This window comes from Tachyglossus aculeatus, chromosome X1, assembly GCF_015852505.1.
Source record: "Tachyglossus aculeatus isolate mTacAcu1 chromosome X1, mTacAcu1.pri, whole genome shotgun sequence".
NCBI lineage: Eukaryota > Metazoa > Chordata > Mammalia > Monotremata > Tachyglossidae > Tachyglossus > Tachyglossus aculeatus.
The window spans coordinates 72593504-72606608 of record NC_052101.1 but is presented as its reverse complement, the minus strand read 5'-3'; the positions used below and the strand labels follow the sequence as shown (position 1 = coordinate 72606608).

Here is a 13105-nt window from a genome sequence, read left to right as displayed (position 1 = left end):
CAATGGAGGCAATGAACCCAAAATCAAAGTTGGGGACCTGGACCAAAAATTGTTTTACTATGAATCCACAAGTTTAGGAAAAAGCAATCTTTAGAATTTGGCCGCTTCATCTTCCTGATCATGATGTTGCCCCTGATATGAAAGACCTATTGGAACTGGACTTCAAAATGATTCATTAAGGGTAGAGCTGGGGGAAAAATGAATCTGAACTGATTTGTTTATTGATTCTTTTCTTTTAAAGTCCTGAATTGCTTAGGATGGCTCCTCTATGGGAAGCAGAATGCCAAAACCTATTTCTGTTAAGATCCTAATTTCATTCAAAGCTGTTGGAGTAGATCAGGAGTTGCTATATACTGCATGAAGCCATCTTGCAATGGCCGAGGAATGGCCTGAGTAAGCTAATCTGTCCCTTCCCATCCCTCACTTCATTGATGTTGATGATGTAAGTACAGTCTGGTTGCAGAAAATTTCCAAAAATGCCAGTGATGTTACATAATTCTGGCATGACACAATGTCTTGCAATGCCACTTTGGGCTGACTCAGGCTCTTTGGAACTGCATGACTTTTATGAATAAATGGGTTAATGAGGGGAGACCATTTTCATGTAAGGAAAAGTGAGCTGAGAGGAGAGTGTGATGAATTACAAACAAGCATTGCTGACTCAAGGTGGTGACAGGTCTGCCCTACTCACGCTGTCTACTTGAGTTAGGCGAGAATCCTGTTGCACTGAACCAATGGTGTTTCCTTCCAATTGGCCAGTAATCAATTGAGTTGTCACTGCAATCAAGTTTAAATTCATTGGCTTTCTGGTTTCTTCAAAGAGGAATTTGAATGCAAAACCAGATGATGCCATAGGGAGAATGGGAAAGAGACAAAGGAGGAGTACTAGTCTGCCAATCAGCATTTACAGAGGGTACGATGGATTCTTGGCACTCTACTGGGGGTTAGAGCAATAGAGAACCAAAAGGAGACCAATTGGTCTATAGTGAAAGGCTGACTTGGTATTTAAGGTTGGAATGAGAACATTTTAATTACAGTCAAGACTGTGTATATGTGGTGGAGTTTGTTTGAGATTACTTTTTCAATCAGATGATTTGTATGTGTTCTGATTAGTGGAAAAGATGCCTCGTGCAATCTTCCAGCAGGATGAAACAAAGTGATAATGAACTATGTGAAAACTTGGCCCAAGTGTTCTATATACACACACACACACACACACACACACACACACACACACAGAGTCAGCATAAGGAAAAAGCAGAAATGGGAAAAAATCCAAATAGGACAGGAAAAAACAAAAATCAAGGTAGGAAAAGGAAAGAGAAACAAGAAATTAAAGGAGGTAAAAAGAGAGACATGAGAACTAAGATATACCGAGGAGAGCAGGACTCCATAAAAGGCAAATTGGGTTGGGGAATTGGGGAGCCCAGGAGAGAAAAGCCACAGAAGGCTGGTGAAGAACCATCATTGGAGAAAGTCATTTGAATGCACGTTGGCTAGTGGATGAGTGCAAGAGTCAGGGTTAGTATCTTGGAGAACATAAAGGATAAACACTTGTGGTCAGTTCAGAAGAAAGTGGACAGTTAACTTTTTTTTTCTCAACTTCATTAATCCTCAGCGTTTTCTGTTTGGTATAGTCATTTTGGTGTGTTAACTTTTCAGAAGCCCTGTCCAGGGGGCCTGGTTTAAGGAGTCCCTGAACCTTTTTTCCCAAGAAAAAAAAAACACCCTGAAGCTAGCACACCTGTATTTCAATAGATGGAAGTGTTAGAGGGAAGGTGAAGAAGGCTAAGGATCCCAAAATCATACCAAAGAAAATTCAATTAGGTCCTATAGCAAGATAAAAAATGTAAGGTTAATTGCACTGGCCTGACAGTGGGACCCAGTACACCAGGAACATTTCCATAAATACATCTCGTATTAGGAATTAGTGGTGCAGTGCCTCATTACTGCCCCTGCTCTCTCCCCCTCCCTCCAGGCTCACATCTCCTCCTGCCTTCAGGACATCTCCATCTGGATGTCTGCCCGCCACCTAAAACTCAACATGTCCAAGACTGAACTCCTTGTCTTCCCTCCCAAACCCTGCCCTCTCCCTGACTTTCCCATCTCTGTTGACGGCACTACCATCCTTCCTGTCTCACAAGCCCGCAACCTCGGTGTCATCCTCGACTCCACTCTCTCGTTAACCCCTCACATCCAATTTGTCACCAAAGTCTGCCGGTCTCAAAGTATAAAATAGTTTGCTGGAGAAGACTCCAAAGCAAATCCCAGTTGGTACCCAACTTCATGTCACCCCAAGTCTACAGTGCATGGATCCAGAAATCTGATGTTTAGAAAAGTGAGTCAACTCTAATTTCAACAACAAACCTGCTATTTCCCAATATCACCTTGGAAATGTGACATAAGATGCTCTTATGAAAAAAAAAATTGCGAGATAAACAGCGGAAGACACTGCCATTTCCTGCTTTTTTTTCTGGGTGAAATCAATGGTTCTTTTCCAACGGTGTTGAAGCCTCACTGCAATTTGACTCAGTGAAATGAAGACATTTTCTAATATGTAAAGAATGTGAAGGGAAAAGCTAACACATTGAATAATTATCACAAACGCTTACTGTGTGCAGAGCACTGTACTAAGCTCTTGGGAAGTACAAGTTGGCAACATATAGAGACGGTCCCTACCCAACAGCGGTCTCACAGTCTAGAAGGGGGAGACAGACAACAAAACTAAACATATTAACAAAATGAAATAAATAGAATAAATATGTACAAATAAAATGAATGAATAAATATGTACAAACATATATACATATATACAGGTGCTGTGGGGAGGGGAAGGAGGTAAGGCGGGGGGGTGGGGAGAGGGAGGAGGGGGAGAGGAAGGAGGGGGTTCATTCTGCGAAGCCCTCCTGGAGGAGGTGAGCTCTCAGTAGGGCTTTGAAGAGAGGAAGAGAGCTAGCTTGGCAGATGTGCAGAGGGAGGGAATTCAAGGCCAGGGGGATGATGTGGGCCAGGGGTCGATGGCGGGACAGGCGAGAACGAGGCACAGTGAGGAGATTAGCGGCAGAGGAGCAGAGGGTGCGGGCTGGGCTGGAGAAGGAGAGAAGGGAGGGGAGGTAGGAGGGGGCGAGGTGATGGAGAGCCTTGAAGCCGAGGGTGAGGAGTTTTTGCCTGATGCGTAGGTTGATTGGTAGCCACTGGAGATTTTTGAGGAGGGGAGTAACATGCCCAGAGCATTTCTGCACAAAGACGATCCGGGCAGAGGCGTGAAGTATGGATTGAAGTGGGGAGAGACAGGAGGATGGGAGATCGGAGAGGAGGCTGATGCAGTAATCCAGTCGGGATAGGATGAGAGATTGAACGAGCAGGGTGGCGGTTTGGATGGAGAGGAAAGGGCGGATCTTGGCGATGTTGTGGAGGTGAGACCGGCAGGTTTGGGTGACAGATTGGATGTGAGGGGTGAACAAGAGAGCGGAGTCGAGGATGACACCAACGTTGCGGGCTTGTGAGACGGGAAGGATGGTAGTGCCATCAACAGTGATGGGAAAGTCAGGGAGAGGGCAGGGTTTGGGAGGGAAGACAAGGAGTTCAGTCTTAGACATGTTGAGTTTTAGGTGGCAGGCAGACATCCAAATGGAGATATCCTGAAGGCAGGAGGAAATGCGAGCCTGGAGGGAGGGAGAGAGAGCAGGGGCAGAGATATAGATTTGGGTGTTATCAGCACAGAGATGATAGTTGAAGCCGTGGGAGTGAATGAGTTTACCAAGGGAGTGAGTGTAGATAGAGAACAGAAGGGGACCAAGAACTGACCTTTGAGGAGCCCCTACAGTAAGGGGATGGGAGGGGGAGGAGGAGCCCGCAAAAGAGACTGAAAATGAACGGCCGGAGAGATAAGAGGAGAACCAGGAGAGGACAGAGTCTGTGAAGCCAAGGTTGGATAGCATATTGAGGAGAAGGGGGTGGTTCACAGTGTCAAAGGCAGCTGAGAGGTCGAGGAGGATTAGGATAGAGTATGAGCCGTTGGATTTGGCAAGCAGGAGGTCATTGGTGACCTTTGAGAGGGCAGTTTCCGTGGAATGTAGGGGATGGAAGCCAGATTGGAGGGGGTCGAGGAGAGAGTTGGCATTGAGGAATTGGAGGCAGTGCGTGTAGAAGACTCTTTCAAGGAGTTTGGAAAGGAATGGCAGGAGGGTGATAGGGCGATAACTTGAAGCTGAGGTGGGGTCAAGAGAGGGTTTTTTTTTAGGATGGGAGAGTTGTGGGCATGTTTGAAGGCAGAGGGGAAGGAACCAGTGGAGAGAGAGTGGTTGAAGATAGAAGTTAAGGAGGGGAGAAGGGATGGAGCGAGAGACTTCATAAGATGAGAGGGAATGGCTCTCAACATAGCCCAGAAATGCTGCGGCTCAGGAAACATTTTATGACGTTAATAACATTAATCTTCACAGTCCTCCTAGCACTTTCTCACTGTGCATAGATCATTGTAGCTGGTAAAAGGGAGAGGTGAGACACAGGGTAAGTGGCTTTCTCAGGGTTGGCGCTATCAGGTCTTCACCAGGCAATCGTGTTTTTCTTATGTAGATTCTTCAGTAGAAAGTTTCATTTTTACTTTTAGTGCTCTAGGGAAAATGTAATGCTCAGCACTGAACTAAAGATAATACCACCAGTTTTCTCTCAAGTCTGGCCCAAGAACTCTAACATCACCACATCATCTGGCAGACAAAGAGCGTCTCACACTTTACTATCCCTCCATCTTTACCCTGGGCCTGACTGTCAACGGAGTGGTGTCAACGTGGCCTTGAACACAGGAAGACGGGCATCAGAAGGTGTAGTAGCAGGAATAATGATTCTTAAGCAGCATAGCCTAATGGAAAGAGCACAGTCCTGGGAGTCAGAGGACCTGGGTTCTAATCCCAGCTCTGCCACCTATTTGCTTTGTAACCTTGGGAAAGTTACTTAACTTCTTTGTGCCTCAGTTACCTCATCTGTAAAATGGGGATTCCATCCCCCTCCCTCCAACTTAGACCGTGGGACAGGGACTGTGTCCAATATGATTTTCCTGTGTCTAACCCAACGCTTAGAACACATAGTTAGAACTTAACAAATACCATTAAAAAATTAAGCACTTGCTGCATGCAAAGCACTGTACTAAACACTGGGAAAGTATACAGAGGTGGGAATTAGACACAGTCTCTGGTCCTCAGTGCGTAGAAGGGAGGGTATTCATTCATTCATTCATTCAATCATATTTATATGATTGAATGAATGAATGAATACCCTCCCTCCCTTCCCTCCCTTCAATAAATTGAGCGTTTACTGTGTGCAGAGCACTGTACTAAGCGCTTGGGAAGTACAAGTTGGCAACATATAGAGACAGTCCCTACCCAACAACGGGCTCACAGTCTAGAAGGGGGAGACAGACAACGAAACAAAACATGTGGACAGGTGTCAAGTCAGAACAAATAGAATTAAAGCTAAATGCATATCATTAACAAAATAGAATAGCAAATATATACAAGTAAAATAGAGTAAAAAATCTGTATAAACATATATACAGGTGCTGTGGGGAGGGGAAGGAGGTAGGGCGGGGGGGGATGGGCAGGAAAAGGGGTAGAGCTGCTACTTCCCTCGATGTAATTTGTCAACTGGTTGGGCTCCAGGGTCACTCAGGAGTTATGCTTATGGAGGCTGTACCGCACAATGACTGGTTCTCTTTTTGTGAGCCTCAACTTTCCAGTCTCAAACTGAACCAGCAGACTCTGTGGTGACCTAAAAGATCCTTTACCAATCCCCTTTTCATTGAATTAAAAAAAAGGGAACTGTCTAGAAACAAATGGCAGACACTACAATCTATTTTTCAAACTGAAATACAGAACAGTTCACCTGTAGGCATCATTTAAAATAGTCTCCAGTAGAGCTGTTGATTTATATTTGTCTCCCTTTTTCTATATAGAATAATGGAATATGACAAATTAACATAAAAAGGTGCAGTTGCTTGCTTAAAAATAGAAAAGAAATATCAAGGGGGTATACGAACAATGGTTTTCCTCTTAACAATGGCCCATTAATACCATATTCAAGACTTATGTAATTAACGAACAGTGATTATATGCTGTTTCCTTTTAAAACCTGCTTCATTTTCAGTGGCATAAAAGGGAATCTACAATGATGCTTGAGCCACTCTTCTCTGATGAAGCTCTGCTGATGTCCCAGTCAGTCCCAACAATCCTCTATGGTCAACTCAGTCATTGGGCATCAACCAGGAACCAGGAAGATCACCCAGGAAGATACATTAGCTCCCATGGTGCCCTTGAAACCAAAGAAGGTGGCACAAGCAAGGAGGAGAGGTATGTTTCTGGTCTCCAGAGATCCCATGATACCACTTAGGATTTACTTCTGGGACCAAAGTACTATGAGAACTCCAGAGACCTGGAAATCTATGCTTCTGGGCACTGCCAGCACTCTCCACTTGGCCACAACATCCCTGGATGACTTGCACATGGAATGAGCACCAGGATTCAAGAGTTCTTCCAGCACCACTTCCTATGTAGTCTGGTTTCCAGAAAAATTGATCCAGAGTATCCAAGATCCAGAGTGATGGGAGCTTAATATCTGTGGTTTAATTGAACTATTTCAATTTTTGTAAAGTCATACACACTGGCTGAATTCTATAGGCAGAGCCTTGTCTTGGGAGAGTGCCTCTTTCTCCCTCTCTAGACTGTAAGCTCACTGTGGGCAGGGAATGTGTTTGTTGTATTGTGCACTCCCAAGTGCTTAGTACAGTACCCTGCATACACTAAGCACTCAACAAATGCAATTAATTCCTGGGTGACACTGCTGCCCAGAGATGTTAATTTTTCTTATGTGTCTTATGTACCTGATTTTATTTATTTTTTGTTTGCCTGCATTTCACATTTTTACACATCAGTTCCTACCCAATTGGAAATTGAACATTGGTATTGAAGCAATTGTTATGTTTTTTTTTCCTTTTTGGAGAACATTTCTCTTTCAGACCCCAATGAGTTAATCTGCACCCCAGATAATGGATATAAATGAAACAGCTCTCATTATCCTGATTTTTCTTCAATGTAATATTATTGACAAACCCTTAGGAGCCTTAATTTGCTCTGAGAGTTCCAAAATGATAGGCATATAAGGGGTCAGGGCTGATGGTGGTTGGAAAAGCCTGAAATGAAATATGACAATCAAGAAATGCTGCTGATAGGATTCCAGATGTAAACACAATGGTATGCAGCTCCAAAAAAAATGAGTTTCGTAAGACCAGAGGAACCTTGTGGATTTTGGTCTGCTTGACAAAGTTTTTGTTTTTAGGTCAAAAATTGTTTTTTGTACTGGAAATTCCCTTTGCACATCTCCTCACCACTTCCCAAATGTACACTTGTGCTGGAGACAAGAATCTCATACAAATGATTACGTCTGAGTTTGAGTCCTCATAATTCTCCCAGAACTACTTTTAGTTTTAATAGGTCTGTCGTACTGTGGAAACTAAAGGCCACAGAAACTCAGAGCTGAACTACCCCAATTATTCTCCCCCACATATGCCACCATTATAGACGGCAGAAGCATCAAGAGAAATACCATGATCCCTAGAGCTCCTGCAGGGCCCTCAGGAAAAATGGCTAAGTACTTAAAATTCTTAATGTCAGAGGCCCAGTTTTTCTCCTATACTATTGTTGTCATTTATTGAACACTTACTGTGTGCTAAGCACTGGGGTAGGTACAAGAGAACCACATAAGACTCAGTCCCTGCCCCACACAGCGGTTCACATTCTAAGAGGGAGGGAGGACAAGTATCCATTATCTCCATTTTACAGATGAGGAACTTGAGGCCCAGGAAGCCTGTGATATATCCAAGATCACCCAGCAGGTCAGTGGCAGAGCCAGACCTAGAATTCAGGTCACCTCACTCTCGGTCCCCTGCTCTATCTGCTGTCACGCTGAAATACCTTAAACATCAGTGGATTTGAGATTTTTTAAATTTTAAACGAGGATTTTTTTTTCCCATTAAGAAAAAGCTGCTGACTCACATGGTAATCCTGAACACCACAAAATGAAATAGAGATTGTCAATTATTTGTTTAATTGGGTCAATACAGCCATGCAAACTAGATAATTCAGGCCTAATGAGAAATCTTAGGGAGGCCTCTATTCCCAGTTTGGCTGCCTTCACTTCACTTTACTGTTCAAACCCACCAACTGTGTAATGTTGGGCAAGTACCTTTTTCGGGTCTCCATTGTACCAATGATGTAGATACCAGTTACCAAAAATGTAAACTATCATCTGTTCCTCCCTCCTCAGTGAGATGGTGTGAGGATGAAAGGATAATGAATATGCAATGTCTTTTGTAGTAGGAAGCAACATTGCAGAACCCCAAAACAATACTTTTATCATAACAACTGGGCCACATGATGCTGTGCTGCACCATAGTACGCCACTAACGCCAACCTACTTACTGAACCTCAATCATCTCACTGCCAGCCCCGTACCCTCATCCTCCCTCTGGCCTGGAACTCTCTCCCACTCCATATATGACAGACCATCATTCTCCCTACCTTCAAAGCCTTGCTAAAATCACATCTCCCCCAAGAGGCAGTCCCTGACTAAACCCTCATTTCCCCTACTCCCTCTCCCCACTGTGTTACCCATGCACTTGGATCTGTACCCTTAAACACTTGGCCTCCCAGCACTTATGTATATATCTGTAACATTTTAGTGTATGTCTCCCCCTCTATAGTGTAAGTTCCTTGTGTCTAGCAACTCTGTTTTCTTATACTCTCCCAAACACTTTGTACAGTGCCCCACACACAGAAAGCACTCAAAAAACACCACTGTTAGATTGATCCCAAGTGCTTAGTACAGTGCTCAGCACAGAGTAAGCACTCAATAAATACCAGTGATTGATTCTAGAATGGACCTGGTCTGGGAACCAAACTTGTCCTAACCTTGTGAAGAACATCTTTTCCCAGCACCCATGTAGAAAGGATTAGAGAAGCAACGTGGCTCAGTGGAAAGAGCATGGGCTTTGGAGTCAGAGGTCATGGGTCAAATCTTGGCTCTGCCAATTGTCAGCTGTGTGACTTTGGGCAAGTTACTTAACTTCTCTGTGCCTCAGTTACCTCATCTGAAAATGGGGATTAAGACTGTGAGCCCCCGTGGGACAACCTGATCACCTTGTAACCTCCCCAGTGCTTAGAACAGTGCTTTGCACATAGTAAGCACTTAATAAATGCCATTATTATTATTAAGGGAAGCCCCTCCCTAGAGATGTGTAATGAGGAATTCCTCCTTCATGTGGACTCTGGGGTTGACTGACAGCCAGTATGGAATTCATTATAATATGACCCTTCTTATAATTTGGCCCTAGACCTCAAGGACCCCAGGTGTATTGGGGTCCTCTAATGGTCACTGTTTAAAATTTGGAATCTGAGGGAGACTAATGATTGTATTTAACCCAGGCCTCCCTCAAATGGTGGATGGGCATGACATACTGTGAAGAATGTGGACATTTTAGAGAACTGCTCTACCATTCATACAGATTAGTCTGGACTCACAGGTTCTTGACTGACAGTTTAAGCTTAAATGAAGATTGAAATCTGTCCCATAACAATGGCACTGCAATTCCTCAGGCTGATGTGTTCCTGGGCAATTCCCAGGCAATTCCTTTGACTTTCAAAGATGTAGGGAGGACTGCCTCTCTCTTCCAGGCTGAGTTCCTATTCAATGCCTGAACAATCACTCTGGATTGATTTCATTAGCTTGGCATATTTCCTGTCACTCACAATGTAATGAAGAGCAAACAAAGAAACAGAAAATACAACAAGTAAAAATCATAGCATGGAGAAAAATATATTTGAGAGATGAATTCCTCAAAAGAAGCAGCATGGCTTAGTGGAGAGAGCACGGGCTTGGGAGTCAGAGGACGTCGGTTCTACTCCCGGCTCTGCCACTTATCTGCTGTGTGCCTTGGGCAAGTCACAACTTCTCTGTGCTTCAGTTCCCTCATCTGTAAATTGGGGATTATGATTGTGAGCCCCACATGGGACAACCTGATTACCTTGTATCTCCCAGTGCTTAGAACAGTGCTTGGCACATAGTAAGCACTTAACAAATACCATCATTATTACTATTATTATTAAAAGCACATTGGCAGAACACAGCATATTAGGGGAAGACAAAAAGGGAGATTACCATTAACCTATCCTGGAACACCTTTTGGCTGGTTCAATTTAATCTATTTCTTAATGTGTCTACCAAATCTGCTATATTGTACTCTCTTAAGCACTTAGTACAGTTCTCTGCACATGATGAGTACTCAATAAATACAATTGATTGAATGACTGAATATCAGTCCGTCATATAATTATCGGTCACATTTCAAGGTGACATTGGTGGTGGTGGAAGCAGGACATGAATGTGAGTTGTTTAGATAGAGATGGTGATAGGTAGCACTGATTCAACTGGGCACTGTTGCCCAAGTCCTAGAGAAAGTCAAACATTCTCTCAAAATTTTGCCATTAATGCTGTCATCTTTTTCAGCGTGGCAGCATGGAACCCTGAAACAGAATAACTATGTGTGCCGTCCAGAGCGGCAGGTGGTTACTGGGCCCTCATCAGCTTTATAATAATGATAATAGTAATAATAATGGTACTTGTTAAGCATTTACTCTGTACCATACACTGTTCTAAGCACTGGGGTAGATACAAGATGATGAGGTCAGAGACAGTGCCTGTCCCATATGGTGCTCATAGCCTGTGTAGGAGGGAGTAGGTAGGATTTAGTCCACATTTTACAGATGAGGAAACTGAGGCACAGAGCAGTGAAGTGATTTGCCCAAGGTCACATAGCAGGCAAATGGGGGAGCCGGAATTAGAACCCAGGTCCTCTGAATCCCAGGCCTGTGCTCTTTCCACTAGGCCATGCTGCTTTACACTTCATTGTGGAGTAAGGAACTCCTAGCCACTACATGACTCAGTCTCCTAGGACTCCTAAGCTAAAGAATAACTTTCCCCAGCAGTTACTATTAGATTGGTGCTGGGAAAAGGAAATCCTTTGCTGTCTTTAAACAAAGAGCAAATATCCCTTTGGCTCCTTCTGTCAGCTTCCCGGTACCTTTAGAAACAAATGGATTCTGATTTTTATTTTCAAATAAGCAGGGCAGGTGTGTTAGGCATCAGTTAGTTAATCGTATTTATCGAGCACTTATTGTATGCAGAGCACTGTACAAAGTACCTTGGAGAGTACAATATAACAAGAAACAGACACATTCCCTGCCCACAATGAGTTTACAGTCTCATTCAGATGGTGGTCATCTTTTCACTGAGGACATGACAAGAAGGAATAGAAAGACTCCCTCTAGACTGTCAACTCATTGTGGGCAGGGACGGTGTTTGTTTATTGCTGTATTGTACTCTCCCAAGGCCTTAGTACAGGCTCTGCAATCAATCAATCAATCGTATTTATTGAGCGCTTACTATGTGCAGAGCACTGTACTAAGCGCTTGGGAAATACAAATTGGCAACACATAGAGACAGTCCGTACCCAACAGTGGGCTCACAGTCTAAAAGGGGGAGACAGAGAACATGCACACAGTAAGTGCTCAAGAAATATGACTGACTGACTGATTTCCCTTGCAAGATGGGGAATTTAGATTAGGGTCTCCATCAGATCAAATTACCTCCTCAGAAGGGATGGGAGTCACAAAAAAGTACTATTTAAACTTGTTGTGAACTCTCCTTTTTTGGAGACTATAATTTACAATACTCTTTTAGGGGTTATTGAGTGGGCATGGTCTGTGGAGATTCCTTCTAGTTCTTCAGCTTTAATGATCAGACTCTCTTGGGTGCAGGTCAAGCAGGTGGCCTGATATGCTGGAGACTCAGGGAAGAGAAAAAGAGGCTTGTTCTTCCTCTATCCCAGAGAGAAGACAGAAGAGTGCTCTCCTGAATGTGAAGTAGATAATCAAATCCTAGGACTGAAGAGTTCTTACTAAGACTAGGGCTTTATTTACTTGACACAAACTTTGTCAATTTACCTCCTCTTGCCTTTGGCTTCTAACTTGCTATAGAAAGGAAACTGCTTAACTGGCTATTGATTCCCCTACATGGGTTCCACAATGAAAACTTTAGACTTAGAGCTGCTGGACAATAGCACAACTACTAATGGGACTCCTCACTTGTTTACCTGAAAATATGACTTGAGTTCTGCAGCTTCGACTGCCATTTCTTCCTCAGATCTCCAGTGGGCAGGGGAGTCTTCCTCTCCTTTGTCATGTTTCTGCAGCTTTATAAAGAAAAGGACATTAGTTACTAGTCGGCGCTTCACCTAAAGCACTCTGCTTTGGGAAAGGGATTGAACATCAGGATTTCACATTCATACACTTTTGAGTTCTCAGTCTATATTTGTGCTCTGAGTTGACTACATACTTAAAACTCCACATCTTGCATAATTAGAGTGCTTTGAAAACCACATCCATTTCACAGGTTTATTTTGGAAATCATTCGAGTGATCTGTGTCAAAGCACCAATCTAATGTTATCCAAGATTGCATCAGCCAGGACCAAAACTGGACATGTACCTCTAGCCTTACCTCTGAGGATGGAAACTCTTCCAGCCTATTTACTGCTTAACAGACTGCATTTAAGGCCTTTTCACCTCCTAGAGCTGTCTCCCACCCTCTCGCAAGCCCTGGCCCCCAACCCCGTCCCCCCCAATCCTGTCCCCCAGAGTTCAGGGAGCCCATCCGACCGTTGATATAGGGGGCAGAGAGCCACTAGACCTCCCAGATACAACCAACAATTAAGTGGCTTCGAAACCAATTAGGTGATTTATACAAGGACATAATTTTGCAGAAAAATATCTCTCTGTGCCTGCACTCAATTGAATACCTTTCATCCCTTCTTTGGTGAACTGTGATAAAAAAAAATTACAGGGATCAAATCCCCATAATGAGTCAACTGAATAATGAGCCAGACCTCAGTAGCACAATAAAGACAGTCTGTTAAAGTTCTCACCCTACATTTGGGTTTGCCCTGTGCAAATGTGTCCGTGATTGCAAAATGTTTTGAAAACTTTTCTTGTGTTAAAAATCAAA

General features: G+C 43.5%; 1 protein-coding gene across 4 annotated transcripts in view; it reads right to left on the bottom strand.

Moving 5' to 3' along the window:
• The window catches only part of FHIT (fragile histidine triad diadenosine triphosphatase), a 1410080-nt gene that overhangs the window by 18292 nt on the left and 1378683 nt on the right, over window positions 1-13105 (bottom strand). For all 4 annotated transcript variants that reach the window (XM_038772586.1, XM_038772589.1, XM_038772587.1 and 1 more), the window contains one exon: window positions 12197-12295. In XM_038772586.1, coding sequence (XP_038628514.1) covers window positions 12197-12295 — 99 coding nt within the window. The remainder of the gene's footprint in view (window positions 1-12196; window positions 12296-13105) is intronic.